The sequence below is a fragment of the Vicia villosa genome, linkage group LG5 (assembly GCF_029867415.1).
Source record: "Vicia villosa cultivar HV-30 ecotype Madison, WI linkage group LG5, Vvil1.0, whole genome shotgun sequence".
In the NCBI taxonomy this organism is placed as follows: Eukaryota; Viridiplantae; Streptophyta; class Magnoliopsida; order Fabales; family Fabaceae; genus Vicia; species Vicia villosa.
This window is the reverse complement of record NC_081184.1, coordinates 164646782-164669923: the sequence shown is the minus strand read 5'-3', so window position 1 is coordinate 164669923 and position 23142 is coordinate 164646782. Positions and strand designations below refer to the sequence as shown.

The window sequence follows — 23142 nt, the reverse complement described above, 5'->3', positions numbered from 1 at the left end:
TAAAAATTTTGATTTAAATGTTAATTTAAAATAAATATATTAGGTAAACAAATACGCGTATCAAACGAGAACCCGTGAGTATGCACGGGTTTGTTACTAGTGAAACTAGAAAGTAATGAAAAAGTTAGATGAATTGAGATATATATAAAAGACAATTTTATTAGAAAAAGTATAGCAAAAAGTTCATTGAATTTCTTAAAGTGATAAATAATTCAAGAAAAATAAATAAAGCAAAAAGGAGCTTTTTGTAACGAAACAGACTGAGTATAAAAAAGCTTAGCTGGCTCCTGTAGACTGTTATTACTCTCGTGGTGACTGGTACAAACAATCGCCTATTGACGAAGCAGTTTCTGATTTCCACCGGATCTTCTCCCAAAATGAACGACGAAGATGTCTCCAGTCAAATCCACCAGATGGTGAGGTTTATCCAACAAGAAGCCGAAGAAAAAGCCACCGAGATCTCTGCTTCTGCTGAAGAGGTAACGCCATTTCTCCTATCAATCTATTTTCTCGATCGCAATTCGCAATCACATTCATCTCTACTCTGGTTTTTCTTCGTGTAGGAATTCAATATCGAGAAGCTTCAGTTGGTTGAAGCCGAGAAGAAGAAGATCAGACAGGAATATGAACGCAAAGAGCGCCAAGTTGAAATTCGAAAGAAAATGTAATTTTCGATATCATTTCTTTGCTGTTTTTCTCGCTTATAATTCGAATTTCTAATGGTTTTTTATCATGTTGAGTTTTGTTTGTTGAAATTTGGAAATGGTTGAATTTGAATTCTGGTTATCTTTCCGATCAATCACAATTTTAATTGTATTTGTTCAGATATGAAATTTACTGGTTAGATCTTGTATTTTGTTCCTTGCGTCTGACTTTTGCTTGATTTCTGAATTCTGAGTTCTGAAATACCGTCGCCTATGAAAAATGAAAAAGGTGTGTGTGGTGTCCGTATGAGTGTCACTGTCCGAAACCAACACCAGACACTCGTGATTAGGTTTAATTTTTCATTTTTTTAAAATTATTATTGGTGTCGATGTGTCAGGATTGAATTGAAGCTTCATATATTCTGATCATTCTACTGAATCCTTGGCATAATATTCGGTTAAATTTATAATTAATATAATTAATAATCAGTGTTAGCTTCATTGAGCTTTAGCTGAATGTAGTTAGAAGTTTAATAGTTTTCTCTCTGGATTTTCCTTTTGGTTTTTGATTTTGAATTAAATCAGTTTCATGTTCAAACCATTGATAAGTATCTGCGGCTAATTACTTGAACTTAGGGTTATATAGTTCCAAAATATGATGAGTGAAATTCCTTTTTTTTTTTTGAGGATTAATTTGTTTCTTGATGTGAATACTGTGGATTTCTGTATTGTTAGTGCTAGTTTATGATGCGGGTACCAGTACGAGATACGACATTTTTAAAAATTTAGTGCTATGCTAGTTGATATATTTTAATTTTTCTTGGTACAATTGTTTGTTGCAGTGACTACTCGATGCAGCTGAATGCTTCTCGGATCAAAGTTCTTCAAGCTCAAGATGACATTGTCACTTCCATGAAAGAAGTTGCTGCCAAGGAACTTTTGAATGTGAGCCATCATCACCGTGTTGAGGATATTTTGCATGTGGGTCATCATGAGTACAGGAACCTTCTAAAAGATCTCATTGTTCAGGTTAGTTAAAATTTAAATATTTTACACCTATTTGTTGTTTGAACTTGCATTTTGTCAAGTATCTTTATCATAGTATGTATTATTGTTTGCACTTTTTGGTAGTGTTGCTGATAGGGAATCGACAATGCTGTTATTTAGTTACTTTGTCTCATTTTTGTATTACATGTAATGATAGCATTTTTGTAGATATAACATGTATATTCATGGAAATTTGAAATGACCTGGTAACTTTGATGAACCTTTCTCACTGTTTGGTAACTATAGCTGCTCTATAGTCGCAGAGGTAGGCATCATTGGCCGATGAGCTGTGTTAACAAAGATCGGCCGTATTCATTGTCTTTTACTTTCGTTTCTCTTTAATCTTCTATATTGGTTGCTGTTCTAACACTTTTAGTATTATTTTATGGACCACCTTCCATGCACAAGTACGTATGTGGACTTGGAGTATAATGTAATAATAAAATTTGTGCATTACAGAGTTTGCTAAGACTGAAAGAACCTTCTGTCCTGTTGAGATGCCGGAAACGTGACGTGCACATGATAGAACATGTGCTGGAAGCAGCTGCAGAGGAGTATGCTGAAAGAGCAGGTGTTGTTCCACCAGAGATTATTGTTGACCATGATGTCTATCTTCCACCTGCACCCAAGCATCACCATACTCATGATCCCTACTGGTAATGTTTATATTTTAGACTTCTACTTAAATATTAAGCAACTGTATGGATCTGTTAATCAGGGCCATGCTTCTTACGCATGTTGTATCTTCTTTCTCTTGATTAATTACACTATATTTGGTTAGAATTTATAAAGGGTTTCAAACCTAAGGTTACCATGCTTTTGTGTTTTTGGTTAATTGAGGATACTGCCTAAAGTTTTATTAGCATGTGTTTGGAAACTTAACTTTTCTCAGTGAAAACGCGAGTCTAGCCAACTATACAATTGTTAGCTTCTATATTTTCACGGTAGAAATGCATTGGAACACGAAAACGGACAACCAACATGCATCCAAATCCAAACACACATTTAGTATGTGTTTGGGAGACTTGATCAAAAGTCAAAACTACTCTACAATTTGTTGCTTCTGATTTTTTGCATTTATTTGACTTAGGATGTGAGAAAGCCTTCTCCAATATCCTTCCAAACATGTTATTAGTTGTGTAGGTGCTTTAATAATAGATATCAGTTTCTGCATACCTGATTATTTGTATGAATATTCAGCTCTGGTGGGGTAGTGTTGGCCTCTCGCGATGGAAAGATTGTTTGTGAAAATACTCTTGATGCGCGACTGGATGTAGTGTTCCGCAAAAAGCTTCCAGAGGTAAAATTTCTTGTGCATAGCTATTCTCATGTTATGTGACTTATTTCTTTTCATTATATACTTTCTGCTCAATTGTTTGTATTGTTGACTTTCACATTATGTTCAACTACAAAGGCAGTTATTTTAACGAAATTTCAACTTTGAAATTGAAATATAAAACTACAGTGTAGTCGTACACAGTGACACACTATGATAGACTACTATGTAGTGTCCACATTGTTTGTTTTCCTTCTCTTTTCATGTGGGGGTGTTGAAAGTGAACTGGTCAGAATCTGATGACTAATGAAGATTCTTGATGTTGCAGATCCGAAAACAACTATTTGGAAAAGTTGCTGTTTGAAGACTTAGATTGCATTCGTGGCCCCTGGAATACTTGTATTCTGCATAGATGTCATTGCTTATGTAAACTGTTACTTTTTTATAGGGCCATTGTTCTCATATCGTTCAGTTTTTATTTACTTAATTTAATTGATGAAAACCTTGATGGTATTTGCCCTGACTAGTTGCAAATAATATATTGGACATTGCTGCCAATATTTGAATATATACTGTTCTCCAATGATGTGTCTGGTGCAAGTATAAAGCTGTTTTTATATCGGAAATTATAGAATAATAAACCATAATTTTCATCTCTTTAATTTAGTGTATATATATATATATATTTTGCTTTTCTCTTTCAAAAACCATCTAGTCCCTTGAGTACTAGGGTCCAACAACGGCCCTCACGAAATTGTGAAATATGCACTGAAATTCTTTTGAGACAAATCTATCTAAAATTTTCACATTTACGAACTCATTTTTTGGATTTAAAAAAAAAACATTGTTTTCTTGAAAATACCATATATTTACGAGTGACGTTTTTCATTCGATTTTTGTATTTTATAAAAAAAAAAAATTATGTGATACCAAATGTTTAGGAAAAAATAAGTTTTTTTTACCATTTTTAAACTATCCGTATCAAATTTATGATTTTATACCGGCAATTTAGAAATATTCGGTATAATCCCATAGTTGGTTGGGAGGCGGGAGCTATAGGAAAATATCCCTGAAAGTAATGCCTCACTGAAAGAATGACCAAGACGTTGATATAGAATGGAGAAGCTCGACTAGCGCATGGTGTAGATTTTCATGCCTCTAGCATTTGTCACACGAAATTGATATTGTCTCTCGTTAAAGAGGGTCATAAGTAACCTTATCATATACTCCCTCCGTTCCTTTTTAAGTGTCGTTTTAGCAAAAAGCTCTTCAACCAAGATAGTGGATTATTAGAGTTACTTTTCCTATTATACCCTTATTTATTTTTCTCTTTCCAAATAAATTCAATCATACACTCTCTTTTTTCAATAATTAATTGAAAAATTTGAGGTGGAGTTATTGAGAAAATAAGGGTATAAATGACAAATTATAACATTAAATTATAAAACGACACTTAAATAGGAACAAAAAAATTCTTCTAAAACGACACTTAAAAAGGAACGGAGGGAGTAATAGTTTGTGGGCCAAGGCTCGCCTCCCAATATGGCTGCCACAAGTCCCTTGATAAAGCTCGGAGAAGACTAAGGCGATCGAGTTCTCCCAGACATCTCAACACATGAATGACTCTTCCTATTTTGTAATTTTTTTTTATATTAGAATATATTCATCACACGGTTGCAGATTTTTCTTACTTCTAACTCGTCTTCCGGTATCTTGCATGATGAAGATAGTGGACTATGAGCGCCATCAAGCCAGTAGTCAAGGTGATATTGATATCATTCACTTCCTCGGACCTCTATGTTAGGGATGACAAATATTTTTTGTCTATGAATAATGAATTTGATCAATATGGCTTGTGATCGACTTAATTCATTTTATAAAAAAATATTAATTTATTAAATTTTATTAAAAAAATAATCCTTTATTTTTTAGAAAACATTTTGATAGATTGGATTTACCCCTATCCTATTAAGTAGATGAACTGAATCTATTCAATTAAAACTTTATAACTAATTGTATCAAAGATTAATATTATTTAGTTAAATTTATATCCTTAATATATTTTGATTTATTAAAAAAAGAAATAATTTAATTAATATATAGAGTATAAATATTTTATTTTAAGGAAATTATCTAAAATAGTAAGAAAAAAATAACGGAGAAAGTAAGAACTGAGCAAGAGCGATGAATGCTGACTACACTCACAGTGTATAACAGAACTGCTATATTGTACGAATATATTAGAAACGAAAGGCAAGAACACGTGGACCAAATAATAAAATTTATATTTTTTTAATAATAATAATAGGATTAAAAAAACTACCACTTCTCCCTCAACCCTCATTCTTTCTTCTTCTTTAACTGTGTTTGTCTCCCGCGTATGTCTCCCGCGTATGTTGGAAAAATCAGTTATGGCTTTGTAAACAAAAACCGTTCATTTGTTTTTCATTTTTTCAACTTCGTCTCCTCCCAGCTGTCCCCGCTACTATTAGGATTCATCACCACAACCACCTTCGACATACCCTTACATAATCCCTTGTTCTAAATGCTAAGAATCACTACAGTCACCTTCGGCGTAACACTTCTGTAACTCGTAGCTGTAACTGTCAATTTTGATTTCTCACATCCATCCTGCTCGGTTGATTTCAATTGTAACAACTTACAAGTAAGTTTCTTGTTTTTTTATTGTGTAATCATTTCTTTTAAGTCACAATATACAACACTTCTTGCCGAATAATTGATTTGGTTTATTAATTTAGTTTACCATTTATAATTTACTGTTTTAGTGGGGGAAAAGTATGCATCTTTTGATATAGAGGGAGGAAGTGAAGAAAATAAAAGATCTGAAGAAAGTACTGATAATGAAATTGCTTATGAAAATGAATATCCTCGACCTGGCATGAAATTTATCTCTGAAGATCAAGTTACTGATTATTACATAAATTATGCTCGTTGTATGGGTTTTGGAATTGGTAAAATTAGTTCAAAAAACGGAGAGGATGGGAAAAAATATTTTACCCTAGCATGTAGTCGTGCAAGAAAGTATTTGAGTAATTCAAAGAATATTTTGAAGCCGAATCCTATTTCCAAAACACAGTGTAAGGCTAGGTTAAATGTTTGCATGTCTTTAGATGGAACGGTTATAGTTTCAAGTGTGGTTCTAGAGCATAATCATGAACTAAGTCCAACAAAAGCTCGATATTTTAGATGCAACAAGAAATTGGGGCCTTACATGAAAAGGAGGTTAGAACTTAATGATCAAGCTGGGATTAATGTAAGCAGAAACTTTCGATCTTTGGTGATTGAAGCAAGTGGATATGAGAATCTTTCTTTCGGAGAAAAAGATTGTAGAAACTATATAGATAAAGTAAGGAGACTACGACTTGGAACAGGAGACGCCGAAGCTATTCAAAATTATTTTGTTAGAATGCAAAAACAAAATAGTCAATTTTACTATGTAATGGATGTGGATGATGAAAGTCGTTTGCAAAATGTATTTTGGGCCGATGCGAGATGTAGAACTGCCTATGAATATTTCGGTGAAGTCATAACTTTTGACACCACTTATTTGACAAATAAATATGACATGCCTTTTGCCCCTTTTGTTGGAGTTAATCATCATGGTCAATCAATTTTGTTGGGTTGTGCTCTATTGTCAAACGAGGATACTAAAACTTTTACTTGGCTGTTTAACACATGGTTAGAATGTATGCATGGACGTGCACCAAATGCTATAATTACTGATCAAGATAGAGCAATGAAAAATGCAATTGAGGTTGTCTTTCCGAAAGCTCGTCATCGTTGGTGTTTATGGCATTTAATGAAAAAGATTCCAGAAAAGTTAGGTAGGCACTCTGATTATGAGTCTCTCAAAACACTTTTGCACAACATTGTGTATGACTCTTTGAGTAAGACTGATTTTATAGAGAACTGGGAAAAAATGATTGAATATTATAATATGCAAGATAATGTATGGTTGAAAGGGTTGTTTGATGAACGAGATCATTGGGTTCCAATTTATGTAAAAGACACATTTTGGGCTGGAATGTCGACTACACAACGAAGTGAAAGTATGAACGCATTTTTTGATGGATATGTAAACTCAAAGACAACATTGAAGCAATTTGTCGAACAGTATGATAATGCATTGAGAGATAAAATTGAAAAGGAAAACCTGGCAGACTTTGGTTCATTCAATGCAACAGTTGCTTGTGTAAGTCATTTTGGTTTTGAGTCACAATTCCACCATGCATTTACAAATGCAAAATTTAAAGAATTTCAAGTTGAGGTTGCTTCTATGATGTATTGCAATACTCTCTTTGAAAATTTGGAGGGATTGAATTCAATATTTTCTGTTACCGAAAGTAAGAAAGTATTTGACAAAGTAAAGGACATACTGTTCAAAGTGTCTTTCAATGAGAATCTTTTTGAATTACAATGTACTTGTTGCTTGTTTGAGTTCAAAGGTATTTTATGTAGACACATTCTTTGTGTGCTTAAGCTCACTGGTAAAACAGATTCAGTGCCAACTCACTATATTTTGTCACGGTGGAGGAAAGACGTAAGGAGAAAATATACACTTATTAAATGCGGCTTTGATCTATTAGTTGGAAATCCAGATCTTGAACGTGTTAATAAAGCTTGTGATGCTTTTTATGAAGTTGCTTCTACAAAGATAAAGACTAATGATTTACTGTTGAAAGTGATGAATTGGATTGAGAACTTGAAGGTTGAGTTAACATGTGAAGAAATGCCTCCTGAAGTTAGGGAAGATAGTTTAGTTCAAAGTCATGTAACTAGAATTCTTGACCCTAAGGTGGCTCGAAGTAAAGGGCGTCCTCCTACACAAAGAAAAGCTTCTAAAGTTGATCAAATTGTAAAGAAGAAACTTATCAGAAAGAAAAATCAGAATAGAATTCAGAAGAGTACAAATAATCAAAGTCAAGAAGAGGTTATTTTGTGTTACACCTTTTTATTTTCCATATATGTGGCATATATGATATCTGACTAATTTTGGCTTTTTTTACAGCAGATCATAGGTACATCTAGATGTGAAGAAGTTGAAAGTGGAGAGTGTATTACAACTCAAATTATTGATAAGATTGGCACACAAGAAAGCATCCATGTAACTGAAATATTTTGTTTGACTCTTAGTAACTCTGTTAAATAAAGATGATAGTCTGTTTTGATTATTAACATGACACTTCATACTATTTTTTCTATATATTTATAGTGTGAGCAAAGATATGTTAAGAATAGCAGAATTACAGATGATATAGCTCTCTTCAATCCAAATCAAGAATACATTAATGCTGTAAATCAGGTGAAAACATGCAATCATGTGCTATATTTTTATTTGAAAAATCATGTTATGTTACTGATTCAAGTTTGTTAAGATAGTGGCTGTTAATTTAGGGGTAACAGAGTAAATGTTTTACAGCATATTAATTTATTTCATCAATATTTTTCTTTTGTAGGAACAATACCAAGTGAATGACTAGCCATTCCTTTACCCACCATTGTCATAAAGAGAAGGATCGATCAGTACTTGAAGACTTCAAATTTAAAAAAGATTCAATTTTAAAATCTTAAATTTCTGTCATGTTACCAATACAATGATTTTGTTTGGAAGGATTTATGCTTTGAACTGAATGAGAAATGTGATGCACACTTATATCTAAATAGTAATATTTGGTTACTGTTATGCTTTGTGTTATTTATATATGAATGTATATCTTTGAGACTATGCATTCAATTACTAAATTCATTTTTTAGGTTGAGCACTTGTGTTTGAAGTTTGAAGTGTTGAATTCTATGTGATCATGCTTTATTTAGTGTTTAGATATTAGAGTTCGTGTGTCAGCTAATAGGATTGAGTTTTAAGTTTCACCAGCTTAGCTTTTTGGCTAGTTGAAGTATACTTCTTTTCTGAGTAGTTTTTGACATGCATCCAACCATAGTGGTCTAAATTATAGCTTTTGTGCCTTTGAGCAACTATTCTTTAACTTATATACCATTTTCCACCACTTTTGATTGAACAATAATGTGATTGTACGAAACTTGTTTCAATTGATAACTGGACTTATATTGGGAATTACTTTAGAATTTAGGCTAATTTGAGAATAAACTTTAAAATATAGGGTATTTTGATTTAAAAAATTGATAATCACGAAAAGTATTAAAAATTAACTTTTATAACACAATGTTTCCAATTAACACTTACACATGACAGTACTTGATCCTTTTCAATAATCTTTCTCATGCTAGTAGTTATTATTTGATTATTGAAAATGTTTACATTGGTGAGACTCGAGCCATTTCAAGTACAATTTCTTCAGCAGGAACCTTGGATTATGTATGAGAAAACAACATGATTAAAGGAAAATTATGAACCATAATTAGCTGAAAAATTGAAGCATATTGAACTTTGAACTCACACCTGCTGCAATCGTGACCATGAAATCCAAGAAAACAGTGGAAAGGGTTTTACAAAATGGCTGCAGTTGCGGTCACAGTCGCATAAAAGATTTAACGATTTTAGTCAGTACAAGTGTCGCGATATTGATTCTGATCGTCGCGACATCTGCCGATATAATTTTGTTGTGACCATTTTCGCAGTCGCTCATCGTTTTTTAAAACGTCGTGGCAACTCCCATAAACACAATTTTTATTTGAATTACATACATTGGGTCATTTCCTCATGTCAGCTAGTGTGTATGTGTATGAATAATATCACATTGTTAAGTTGGTCTTAGTTATTCATCAAAAACATTCTAAACATAGGGGTTTTGAGGATGTAGCAGCAATGCCCAATGATGCGCATCATGATCAAGATAAGGGACACAATTCTGGATGATATGGAAGCAGTTCAATAAGACACATAATTGCATCAACATCTGAGTCGTGTTTATTAGGTGATCATAATGACAGTTGTACTGGCCGGTTGACCTCTTTTGGTAGTTGTCTGTCAACCGCGGAGAGAATTCAACATATATACGAGACTAAACAACCAACCTACACTCGACCAGAATTTACTAGAGGAAACTGTGATGATCCTCTGCAGAGTTTTGAAGTCCTCTCCATCAAGAAGTAACAAACAAATCCAACACCCTTTTGTCGGAAAACATCTTAGAAATTCTAAAGCACCTGTTGTTGTTGTTGATTTGTGAAAGATATAAAATATGATGGAGTCATGTTCATGTAAAATACTGAATTAACATAAGGTCATATAATCAATTTCATTCATGATATGATTTTTCATATCAAAGTGAACTTAATTTCTTCCTAAAACATGCTCTTGAGAACCAAACATGCTCTTATTTATATTCACCATGTCTCATGTCTCTGTTCCACCTATTGAAAGCCTCTGCGGAATTAATTGAACGACAACTCTCCATTCGAAATCGAGCACCATCTACGATTGTCTTTAGATCGGAAAGGGAAATCACAAGCATGAGTTGGCTATTGCCATTCTTTGCGGATAGAAAAGGAAAGGAAATCATATGATGAACGGGATGTATTTGTGATAATAGAGAGAAGGTTATATATGATTGCATCCCTTTTCCCGTTTCTTCCTTTTTTTTTTGTTGATATCTTCAGAGAAAAAAACAAAAAAAAAAAACAGGAGAGAGAATGATATTTTTTTTACACGTGGTATTCTTCGCTTTCGTTGACAACTTCTTTCGTAACTTTAAGCATTTTCCCAGTGCATAAACCATATCTCTGCATTGACTACACATCCTTAAAAACAGTAAAACGCAGTCGTTTCATTACAAACAAACAATCTTGGAGGTAACGTCGTCTCGTTGGTGGTTAAGTCACTGTCCTTTCACACCCTCGACGAGTCCGCCACTTCTCAGTTCTCACCAAACTATTTTCTTAACACATTTATAATAACCTCATTCATCTCATCTTTCTCAATCCATTTTACCAACCTCTCCCTCATATTTATCCAATAATGGACACTTCTACCCTTTCCCGTATCGGCCTCGCCGGCCTCGCCGTCATGGGCCAAAACCTAGCCCTAAACATCGCCGAAAAAGGCTTCCCCATCTCCGTCTACAATCGCACCACCTCCAAAGTCGACGAAACCGTAGATCGCGCCCACCGTGAAGGCTCCCTCCCTCTAACTGGTCAATACAGCCCCCGCGAGTTTGTGCTGTCTCTCCAACGGCCTAGATCGGTTATCATCCTCGTCAAAGCCGGTGCTCCGGTTGACCAAACGATTTCAGCTCTCTCTGATTATATGGAACCCGGGGATACTATCATCGACGGTGGGAACGAGTGGTATGAAAATACTGAAAGGAGGATTCGAGAAATTTCTGAGAAAGGTATTCTTTATCTCGGGATGGGGGTTTCTGGTGGCGAAGAAGGTGCGAGGAACGGTCCGTCGCTTATGCCGGGTGGATCTTATGAGGCTTATAGTAATATTCAGGATATTTTGGTGAAGGTTGCTGCTCAGGTTGAAGATGGGCCTTGTGTTACGTATATTGGTGAAGGAGGGAGTGGGAATTTTGTGAAGATGGTTCATAATGGGATTGAGTATGGTGACATGCAGCTTATTTCTGAGGCTTATGATGTTTTGAAGCATGTTGGTGGTTTGTCGAATTCGGAGCTTGCTGATATATTTGCTGAGTGGAATAGTGGGGAGCTTGAGAGTTTTCTGATTGAGATTACTGCAGATATTTTTAAGGTGAAGGATGAGGGTGGTGATGGGTATTTAGTGGATAAGATTTTGGATAAGACTGGGATGAAGGGTACTGGGAAATGGACGGTTCAGCAGGCGGCGGAGTTGTCGGTTGCGGCTCCGACTATTGCGGCGTCGTTGGATGGGAGGTTTTTGAGTGGATTGAAGGAGGAGAGGGAGAATGCGGCTGCGGTATTGAAGGAGGCTGGGTTGAGTGAGGAAGTGGGGTTTGTGAGAAGTGGGATTGATAAGAAGAAGTTGATTGATGATGTGAGACAAGCTTTGTATGCTTCTAAGATTTGTAGCTATGCGCAAGGGATGAATTTGTTGAGAGCAAAGAGTAATGAGAAAGGTTGGAATTTGAATTTTGGGGAGTTGGCGAGGATTTGGAAAGGTGGGTGTATTATACGAGCGGTGTTTTTGGATAGGATTAAGAAGGCTTATCAGAGGAACCCTAATTTGGCGAGTTTGATAGTGGATCCCGAATTCGCTAAGGAAATGGTGCAGAGACAAGGTGCGTGGAGAAGGGTTGTTGGATTGGCTATATCGTCCGGGATTAGTACTCCTGGAATGTGTGCTAGTCTGTCTTACTTTGATACATATAGGAGAGCAAGGCTTCCCGCTAACCTTGTTCAGGCTCAGAGGGACTTGTTTGGAGCTCATACCTACGAGCGTGTCGATCGCCCCGGCGCGTTTCATACCGAGTGGACGAAACTTGCTCGTCAGAGTGGCGCCGGCATACTTAATTGATCATATTGATGATATGTCTCTGTGTGGTTAGTTGTTTCTTTGTTTGCTGGTTAATGCAGCATTTGTATTGCAATTGTATGTTTTGTTTGAGGATCTTTGGTTAGGCAGAACAACTTTTGTTTCCTAAATTATGTAGCTGTTTTTTTTTCTTCCATTTTAACAAATAAAAGAAAGGCTTTGTCATTTGAGTTTTACAGCTTTATTGTTTCAGGTTTGATTCCTACACTTTAAATTATTAATGCTTTATCTCATAGATACCTTTTAAAGCTGTGCTAAAGTAAAGATTGTGCATTAACAACGACAGAAACATCCTCTAAGGCTTCAAATATATCTTGGACCCTGTTTCCTTAGCTTTACTTTACAGGTGATCTTTGGTGTTTGTCCTGAAAGATTTTCCCTTTTTCTTCCTTTTTTGACTTCATTGTGTGACCAGTGTTTCTATGTTTAATAGGTGAAGTGAAAATAATAACAGAAAAACATAGAAAGTAAATGGACCTTAAAGTTTTTGTTGCCTTGCTAGTTAAGTTTTTATGTTTTTAATACATTTTGTTTGCTTTGTGGGTTGGTTGTTATTTTGGCAGCTTTTTCTTTGGAAAATCAGGACTAGGAAATGGTTTTCTAGTAAGATTCTTCTTGATTTATTGGAGTTTACGCACCTCTCCCCCTTCATTTATTTATTAAAGATAAATTGCTTAGACTTTTACAGTTCTATGAGACTAATTAACAAATGCAAATTGCTTCATGCGATTGAGAAAAAGGTAAGTAATGTTTTTTTTTAAAGCTTAGTATCCGGTCTTGCGACCGACTAATCCAAGGGAATCAATTCCACTATCTACTAGCGGAGTGCCATTTAAAGTCAGAGCAAAGCTTTGCATGGACTGACCTAACACAAAGATTGCTAGTAATGTGTTCCTTGTGGCAATTCATGCCCTTGGTATAGAACATATTTCAAACAATTAGGTAAGTACATGAGACTAATAATAAGAGTCATTCTTGAAATATCTAGGAACTAGGAAGACAATCCTTCATTTATGATCAAAATACAAATGCTTTCTTCATTGTTGAGAAGGAACAAACCTTGTAATATATGCACTGGCAAAAAAAAAAAAAAAACGATAACGAGAAAACATAATGGTTTACGGAGCAATGCTCTCAAGAACCGGCTGAGTCCTTGTAACTGTTGCAGAAGGCATTTTACTATCGCCGACCCATCTGCTTTCAAAAACCATGTCCTCAACAGCTTGTTTTTCCATGGCTTGAATCTTTTTGGTCTTGAGAAGTCTCATGGATGAAAATCCCACATAACCTAAAATTATCAAACCAAAAATTCCAAGCACACACACAATCACCCAAATATACCACCGTCGCCGCTTCTTCTCCAATGGAAGAACAACTGAAAAATGACCCTGGTCTCTTGAGTGGCATACACCAGGGGAGCTCATCATAGTGAGTTGAAATGTTCCATTTCCATAGAAAGCCACACATCTAGCCTTTGAGTTGATTCCACTCATAAATTTTACATTTGGGAATTGAATAGATATAGGTTGCCCCATTGTATTGAGAGTGAGATTTTTGAAACTTTTATCCCTTACATTTGATGCATCAAAAACCATGAAGCCAACAACAGAAGAGATGAGTGAGTAACCTGGCAAATTGTAGAAGTGGGAAGACCAGTTACCTAAGTTCTGGTATGCAATAGCCACCCTCCTGACACGCGGGATAGCAACTGTTCTTGACGGGATCCGAAAGTAGCTAAAGTTAGCACCTTCATTCCAGAGCCTCCGGCTTCTCAGACGAACTACTGAAACATCCATACCAGATAGGTTCCGCGGAAGAAGAGTATCGTACAGAGCACCAGTTTGATGCCGGTGTCTTGCCATTGACCTGAAAGCAAAATCTTGAACCTGAGAATTTATCGACTCACTGGCAGTATTGTTCAAGCTGTGCACCAAGGAGCAGTAACACAAGGTGAAAACCAACATCCAGATGAAGTCCCAGATCATGTTTTTTTTTTTTGGTTGGCTCTAACTCCGCAGCCTCTCTAAAAACATGAAAGAAAAATGTAGAAAGGTTATAGGTTTTGTTGCTTTCTTTTCTTTAGTATAGAACAGGTTATAGATGTGAATGCAGCACCAAGTTCAATGATGGTTACTTTCCACAAAGAAGAAGCATGCTCAGGTTTGGGTCCCAACCAGGGACTCCAGAGTAAAGAAAGACTCAAAAAGTCACAATTGACTTGGGCCATTCTGATTCATTTTGGTAACTCAAGACTGCTTTTTTTTTGGTCGAAAGACTGTGTTTAGTTAGTGTATCTGTCTAAGAATCTTTATCACCACAAGGCCATAAATAACTTTTATCATCCGTTGATTTCTCATATTTTCTCCACATTGGAAGACAAAATTAGCAAATGAAATAATTGATTCCACTCAGCAATTGAGAAAAAAAGAATCAGGAAATCGTAAGTCCAAATTTTGAACAAAAAAACGAATGTAAAATAAAAAGGGGATTTGCATATCCTATCATAAGTGGTGGAAAAATACTCAAAAAAATTTTAAAAATGTCTCTTTAAATTTTATTAGAGTTTGATCTAACTCATCCTTACAAAACCGGTTGGTAAGGTGAGGAGTGTCCATCTATATATATTATTTCAATGCTCTATCTCCAACCAATGTGGGACTTTAGGATCTTTCTAATACACCCTCTCACGCCCAGCACTCTTTTTGGGCATGGTGCGTGGATATTAACGGTGGGCGGCCCATGGTCCGATCGATAGGCTCTGATATCATATTAGAGTTTGACCTAACTCATCCTTACAAAATCGGTTTTGTAAGGATGAGTTAGATCAAACTCTAATAAATTTCAAAGTGTATTTGAGGAAGAATTTGGATCCTCTCCTATTTTAATGAATTTGGATCCTCTCGCATGAAGGAAAGTGCAGGAGACAATCCATATCCTCAATTCAGTTGCCGCAATATTCTTCACCCATGGCAATTGATTACTTGATTACAATATTCTAGGAACATGTATTGAAATTTAACTGTTTAGTTCTAGTTTATTATTGGTTACAAGTGTTAATACATGCTCAATTAAGTTTTTCATATGATCTTTTTATATAGTGATTTTGTTTAGCTTTAACTGTTTGTAAAATTAAAATTTAGTAGTTTGATGTAGGCAGAAAATCTAGTAATCTTTTTTAAAAGCTTACATGGACGTTGTGAAAACAAATCCTAAGGAATATATTGAGACTTTTTTTTATAGACAAAATGAGGGTTTGACTTAGTTATACATAAATTTAGTGTATTTGAATCCGTCTGAAAATATATTTTTGAAATTTATAAATAATTTTGATTTTTTTTATTAGGATGGAGAAGTAATGCTCATAGTGCAATAAGCAATTCCCATAAAAGAACATTCTGGCCCATATGCACGAATACTCAGCCCAAAACAAAAATTAATAATGAAGGACGAAATCTTGTGAAATTCTTGAGAATTTATCATGTTGTTCCTATAATTTGATTTGACACCTCCACATATTTTTATAATAATAAAAATATCCTTTGTGTTACTTACTTTTACAAAATTTACATTATGTAAAAAAATTCACTTTGGAAAACTGGTAAAAATGAAAAAATTCAATAGTTATTCAAAAAAAATTGGATCAAAACTTTTTGAAAAAGGCGAAATATGTGTAATTTTACCGCATATTTTAGGAAAATTCGACATTTTTTGGAAATTAGTTGTGCATTTACCACATTTTTAAATAATTCGGTACATTTTTATCAAAAGTTTCAAATTTTGAAAAATCTGGTATACTGAATGTTTTGTTTACTGTAAATATTCGGTAGTTCAGGATGGTTCATTTGTACGGTTCAGATCTTCATGGTTTCCCTGCAGATTTTACACAGTTTTTCATCACTAACGATGTATGTTCAAAACTTACATGTTTTATTTATATGACTTATTTTTAACTTACATGATTTAATAGGCTTTCAGTATCTTTGACATTGATAATTTATTCAATATATGTTGTAAATAGCATATATTTTCCTCTCGAGTTGAGGTGTTAGCATGTACACAATCATTAGTAAATAACACGATATTATTAGTTGTGCATTTACCATAGTTTTTAAATGATTCGGAACATTTCTACCAGATATTTCAAAATATCTGGGAAAAACCCAAAAGTTTCAATTTTTTTAAAAAATCGGTTAAATACAGAATAATCTGTCTACTGTAAAAAAATTCAGTAATCCAAAATGGTTCATTTGTACGGTTCAGATCCTGATGGTTTCCCTGCAGATTTTACACAGTTTTTCATCACTGACGTTGTATGTTCAAAACCAACATGATTTACTTACATGACTTATTTTTAACTTACATGATTTAATACGCTTTCAGTATCTTTGACATTGATAATTTATTCAATATATGTTCTAAATGGCATATATCCCCCCTGTAACATCCCGATTTTTATTAATATTTTTATTAATTATATTAGTAATTATATTATTTGGTGTTTTTAATAATTACTTATTTATTTAGTTATTATGTGATATAATAATTATTTAAGTATTTAATTATGTGAGTGTTTGTGTTGATTGACTTAATTGAGTTATCAGAGAGATATAACTAAATTGATTGACTTAATTGACTTAATTGATTGACTTAAGTGAGTGTTTGTGTTGATTGACCTAAGTGATAGAAACATAATGGATGGATTGGTGGGTTAAGCCCAATTGACATAAGTGAGATAGAAAGAGAAGGTTAGGGTTTTAGAGGTTACTATTTTCATTTGGGGGAAAAGATAGGAAGAAGAGAAAAGAGGCAAAAGGGAAGAGAACAATGGTGGAAGAGAAAAGCTAGAAGAAACCCCATTTCCGCAGCTATGTTTCAGTAAAGAGTCATCTTAGCAAAACGGACGTATCTCTCAATCCAACCGTTGGATCGTTGCGGTACTTGGACACAACGTTCCTGACCCATAGAGGTAAGTTCTGACCGGAGCGATTTTGATTTTGAGGGTTTTAAGTTCGTCTTATAAGCTGATTCCCGAACTGGTTTTTAGGTGTGTCTCCAAATGATGTTAGAAAGGATTTCTTTTGGAGAAAAGCTTAGAGCTATGGTGAAAGAGTCCATATTTACCAAGGTAAGGGTGGTGTTCTTTCATGCTAAAGGGTTGTATGATAGTATGTTATGGTGGGTTTGATTCTATACATTGATATCCATGTTCTTCTATGTTGCAATTTTGGGTATTTGATGATTTGTTGAAATGTGATGTTATAAATGTGATAAGTTGTGTCCAATTGATAATCTATGTGTATTAGATCGTTGTGCTTGTTGTGGGTAAACCATTGATAGTGAAATAATGAGTTTTGTTGTAGAATTGGAAAATAATGGAATACAAATATAATAGTTGAATTGAAATTAATATAGTTTGATTATTAATTGGATAATTAAATTATTAGTTGAATTGATTCCAATAAGTCTATGTGATTGGAATATACTTGGACTTGGACCAATTATTCGGTTTATCGGTGAATTACGGTATTTTGAGAAATTGACCGTAATTATGTTTTGGTTGAATATTCAAGTTGAGAATATTATATTGTTATGCCAATGATTTTGTTTTGATGATTAACATTATTTCTAATTGATTTAGTTGATGATTGAAATTCGATTTGATTTACTTGATATATTATATTGAGATTATTTTGAGAATTGACCAAAAATTGCGATTTCGGTTTGGATGCCTTTGTTGCGAATAATGTTGTGATTGCCAATATGATTATTATTATGCATTATTATGTGATTAACCTTATGGTATGAATCCTAGCTAATTGTCGTTAGTTTAGTGGATTATGATGATAATTGCGATGACTGTGTTAATATGTGAAGTTGAGTAATTGTGCCGATGTGCCGAAACATGATGATAATTGCAATGATCTTGATGATATTCGAATTGTATATTTGTGACGATTTTGTGAATACGTGATGTTGTATATATTTGTGAGGATGATTTTGTGACTAAGTGAAGATGAAATATTATGGTGACGTGAATTACCTCGTATAAATGGTAATTAATTGTGATATAGGCTTATGCCTCGTGACGATATGTGATTGTGATGAGTATGCTGTGTTGTCTTGTTTGTCGAGTCACATTTCATATGCATACTCTGTGACGGCCTGGATTGGCAAACTAGTGACGAAGACTTATGCCTTGTGCCTCTGAATTGGGCAATTGGTGACGGGGGCTGAAGCTCCGATTGGTACCACATGCATATGCACAGTTGAGTCACATATTGAGTCTCATTTTGAATTATTGTATTTATGAAGTGAATGTTATGATGTGTGAATGCATAGTTTGCAAAGTTGAATTCATTTGATATGAATTGTTGATGTGTGTAGATGTGATATATGTAAATGAAACGTATATGATGAGAATGCGATATATATATATATATATATATATATATATATATATATATATTAATGATATATGTATATATGTGGAATATATGAACCATGTTTTGCCATTGTTGATAGTTGTATTAATTTACGTTGTGATTATGAAGTGTATGTTATTATGTGCTTGAATGACATACTTGTAAACTTGAATACATTGTTATAGTTGATAGTTAACATTATTGTTGTGATGCAAATTGCTTATATTGAGAAGTGGTGAATTGTGTATGACTTTACCTTTGCTATATGTATTATCATACTTTCCTTTATAATGTTTGATATCTCACCCCTTCAGCTGATGTTTTCCCTACCATGGGAAATGGGCAGGTACTCAAGTATAGCTATGGAAGTTTGTAGCTTCATCGTGTCCGGTTGGTGTGTCGCTCTGATACGTAGCACTCGGGGGGTTGTCTATATTGTTGTTTCTATGTTTTCATGTTTTAGTTGTTGAGTTTCAAATTGGATAATGAGAAGTACTATGATGTTTGAAGTTGTTTCCAATTAAATAAGATGATTTGTTTATAAAGCCGAATGTTATGATTCCGCTGCATATTAAAATAAATTTGGTTTGTCTAAGAGTTGTTATAAGTTGTTTTATGCTTCTCTGAGATTAAAGTGCTATGTATCTGTTTATGATCTGTTTACATGAAGTAAATGTGATATCTCAAATGCTTGTTGATAGTTTTTAAAATACTGTGATTTCTCGCATGATATTTTCGGGTAGAATTTGGGGTGTTACACCCCCCCCCTTCGGCACATTTTTACCAAATATATCAAAATATCTGAGAAAACCCCAAAAGTTTCAAATTTTGTTTAAAAATCTGTTATATACAGAATATTCTGTCTACTGTAAAAAAAATCCAGTAGTTCAAAATGGTCTGTTTGTGTAGTCCAGATTCTGATGGTTCCCCTGTAGTTTTTACACAAATTTTCACCACGGACGTTGTATGTTCAAAACTTACATGATTTATTTTTAACTTACATGATTTAATAGGCTTTCAGTATCTTAGACATTGATAATTTATTCAATATATGTTGTAAATGACATATGTTTCCCACCCAAGCTGACGTGTAGGCATTGACATTGTCTATTGGTAAACAACATGATATTACCGTTGTTACTAATCATTCTGATACCGTAAATGAGATCAGAGGAAGGAGAGATAAATTGATTATGAGAGAGAGAGAGAGAGGAGGAGGAAACTACAAAAAAAGAATTATTGTGATGGCAGTTATAGTATGAAAGTTAAATATTCATTTATGCTGAGATCTGTGTCAAGTGGTAGCGGTTGGAAGGTTATAATTAGGTGTGAGTTTTAGACTTAGACAGCCATGACACATTAGGTCATTTAAAATATAATTTTTAAATGACATAACCAAATACAATATGACTCTGAAATACATAGTTGCTGCTTTAAAAGATAGAGATCCAAAAATCTCACGAGCGTTACCCAGGTGTAAAAGGGAAGATATACATATAAGAGGAGCAAAAGAGGCCTGTTGACTGAAATGTAATATTTGTTGAGTCTTATTCATAAAGAGAAATACATGTGTTGCACCAGATACATGAACGATTCAAATGTTGTTGCTGATATCTTTTGGACGCATCCTGATTTAGTGAAGTTATTAAACATGTTTCATTTGGTGTTAATTTTGATTTTACATACAAAACAAATAAATCTGCATATTCCAAATTGCTTCTATTTTCATTTATTTGATTATGGGTTGGAAGCTCTTGATTATTTATTGTACATATAAAACAAACAAGTATCGATTACCACTACTTGAGATTGTTTACATCCACGAAGTTGTCGTTTTCAGTAGGATTTGTCTATATGGACATGAAAGCGAGGAAAACTTCTCATGGACATTATGGAATCTTAAAGAGTTGTTCACTTCTGAAGAGATGCTTCCGAAGGTCTTAGTGACCGGTCGTGATTTGGGGTTGATGAATGTCGGGGAAGTTGTGTTCCTGTAATCAACTCATTTATTGTGTTTGTTCCATATTTCAAAAATTGTAGTATAAAGTGTAAGGAGTATGGAGAATCACATAGGCATGAGCATGTTATGAATATATGAAACAACATCATATATTCGAATAGGGATTCTGAGTTTTTGGTACACTTAAAGCATTTTGAGGTTGTATGTGCTTATATTCCTTTATGTTGTTCAGTGTGTACGAAAGGTGGTTCATTCCCTATAAAGAAAGGTTTATTGTTGCTTAGACTAATATAGTTACTCATTTAGAGAGCACGACAACGAACGTGTACATCGACATTACTTTGAATATTGGTACATTACTAATTATCAAATAATGATATCCATGTGTCCTCTACCAGTGAAGTACAAGATAAAGAAGGGAATAAGAAGAGTAAATAGGGTTAAGGGAGTGATGTGCATCATGATCTTTCATAATGGGAGTATACAGAGGGCTTGCAGGGAAGTCAGGCCACGAAGAGATCATGTACAAAACCAAATGAAATTCAATCGTGTAGCAAGTCTTCAAAACATCTTTACCTGTCTCAAATTCCTATTTTCTTACATTTGTCAGTACATTTATGACATTGTTGATGTGGATAAATGAAATTTGTGGTTTCCGTGCTATTTCAACTTTACTTGGATGAGGCGAAGAGTCTTGCCCATTGGTTCAGACACATGTTTAACAACACCATCAAATGTATTCTAATGTGTTATGTAACATGGTATCGTAAGTTAGGAGTTCATTGTAGCTAGATATCTTGGGTTGTGTAGGGACGTGAGAAGTGAATGTCGATTCCTGATATGGGTTACCCTATTGCTTTTAGATACAATGTCATAGTGGTGTCATTATCCATAAACTTTAACATCATTTTCTTCTCATTAGTGATAGCTACATTCATAGCTTTGAGTAAACACAAAATTATTGTAGTTAGTTTTATTGATAACAGTCATTGGGTTCAAGTGACATTGAAACCCAATTGTCTATTGCCTTCCATCACAGACCGATGACGACAAAACTGTAGCGAAGGTGCAAAAGCAAGAGAATCAGCATATGCGAGATGTATTATGTATTGGGAAGAAGAAGATAGGAAATCAACATAGTTTGTTTTGTATTGATTTGTTTAGTTAAAAATGTCAAAAACTTAAAGATTTTTCAAACCTCACCACTACCTACCGGATTTTTCAAAATATCTGAAAAATTTGGTATGTATCAGAAATTTCAAAATATTCAAAAATTTGGTATGTACGAGATTTTTCAAAATATCTGATATGTATTATAGGTTATAGAATTTTACAAAAAAAGGAAAGGTATATATGCACCAGATTTTTTCAAAAAAACCAGTATCCCATGCGTTTTTTTTTTTTTTTGAAATTCTTTATCCATCATTAGTTTTATAAGTCCTTTGAAAATCCAATCCAAAAATATATTCATATTCTAGGATTTATAGTATGTTTTTAGTGTTCCTATTCTAGAATATGAATTGGGACAAAAAAATACATTTGTGTTCTATGATTTATAGCGTATTTTTGTGTGTTTCTATCCTAGCGTCTCAACAAAGATCACATATAAGGAGAAAAAAGCTACATAAATATCGAAATAAAAATTAATGATTGATTTTTGGATTTTAGAATATAAATTGGGACTCGAATATTGAAATAAGCAACAGAACAACTATATAAAAAAGTTATATTGTATCTAAAATATAACTAGTTTTTAGATTAAATATGTCTGAGGTCCTAAAAAATATTTCATATTTCAATTTTAGTTCTTATAAAAAATTTCTTTAAAGAATGGTTTTCTTAAAATTTATATTCTCAATTTTTATTTTTTCGTCTATTTGCTTTAACGGAACCTGACGTGGCACGCCATGTCACTTAAAGTCAACAATTTGCTTGACTACAAAAAACGTGTTAGATTGTGGTGGTTATAAACCTCCCTAAATTTAGTGATTTTTTGCATCTTCATATCACTCTTCTTTTTCTTCTTCTTCATACATTCCTCTCACAACCCTTCCATCAAGCAGTTAGCGTGCATTACGAATCAAATCGAAACCGTAACTTTTGCATTTATTCGTCTATAAACTTCCTCCAGAAGAGCGCAATCTTGCCCAGCAAGCACCCATTCTGCATTCCGGCATACCATGAGGACACAAGAAGTTTATTTCAGTTACATCCTAATGTCATGTCTTAAATCTTTGCAAGCACAATAATAAAAAAAACCCTAATAAACTCTTCTTTCTTTTCTTTTCGCATAGTAAATAGGAGATCGCAAATAGACATCATGTTAACACACATTCACA

General features: G+C 34.0%; 4 protein-coding genes across 4 annotated transcripts; 3 read left to right on the top strand and 1 right to left on the bottom strand.

Annotated features, from left to right (window-relative positions):
* The first annotated feature begins 279 nt into the window (after positions 1-279).
* On the top strand, positions 280-3629 carry LOC131608081 (V-type proton ATPase subunit E-like). Its single transcript, XM_058880019.1, has 6 exons — positions 280-479; positions 564-664; positions 1487-1673; positions 2151-2347; positions 2892-2991; positions 3296-3629. The coding sequence occupies exons 1-6, from the start codon at positions 378-380 to the stop codon at positions 3329-3331; spliced, it is 723 nt and encodes a 240-aa protein (XP_058736002.1). The 5' UTR covers positions 280-377; the 3' UTR covers positions 3332-3629.
* Positions 3630-4687: 1058 nt separating this feature from the next.
* LOC131605934 (protein FAR-RED IMPAIRED RESPONSE 1-like) lies at positions 4688-8628 on the top strand. Its single transcript, XM_058878222.1, has 2 exons — positions 4688-4730; positions 5754-8628. Exons 1-2 carry the CDS (start codon positions 4688-4690, stop codon positions 7976-7978), a joined length of 2268 nt encoding a protein of 755 aa, XP_058734205.1. The 3' UTR covers positions 7979-8628.
* A 2045-nt stretch (positions 8629-10673) lies between these two features.
* Positions 10674-12594, top strand: LOC131603688 (6-phosphogluconate dehydrogenase, decarboxylating 1, chloroplastic). Its single transcript, XM_058876102.1, has one exon. The coding sequence runs from the start codon at positions 10925-10927 to the stop codon at positions 12401-12403; it is 1479 nt and encodes a 492-aa protein (XP_058732085.1). The 5' UTR covers positions 10674-10924; the 3' UTR covers positions 12404-12594.
* A 945-nt stretch (positions 12595-13539) lies between these two features.
* LOC131605933 (uncharacterized) lies at positions 13540-14406 on the bottom strand. The gene has a single exon (XM_058878221.1). It carries the CDS (start codon positions 14404-14406, stop codon positions 13540-13542), a length of 867 nt encoding a protein of 288 aa, XP_058734204.1.
* Positions 14407-23142: the final 8736 nt, after the last annotated feature.

Coding starts and splice junctions, on each gene's coding strand:
- LOC131605933 (XM_058878221.1), bottom strand. CDS start 14,406: ATGATCTGGGACTTCATCTGGATGTTGGTTTTCACCTTGTGTTACTGC.
- LOC131603688 (XM_058876102.1), top strand. CDS start 10,925: ATGGACACTTCTACCCTTTCCCGTATCGGCCTCGCCGGCCTCGCCGTC.
- LOC131605934 (XM_058878222.1), top strand. CDS start 4,688: ATGAAGATAGTGGACTATGAGCGCCATCAAGCCAGTAGTCAAG. Junction 4,731..5,753: donor CCATCAAGCCAGTAGTCAAG/GTGATATTGATA, acceptor TTACTGTTTTAG/TGGGGGAAAAGTATGCATCT.
- LOC131608081 (XM_058880019.1), top strand. CDS start 378: ATGAACGACGAAGATGTCTCCAGTCAAATCCACCAGATGGTGAGGTTT. Junction 665..1,486: donor GTTGAAATTCGAAAGAAAAT/GTAATTTTCGAT, acceptor TGTTTGTTGCAG/TGACTACTCGATGCAGCTGA. Junction 2,348..2,891: donor CATACTCATGATCCCTACTG/GTAATGTTTATA, acceptor ATGAATATTCAG/CTCTGGTGGGGTAGTGTTGG.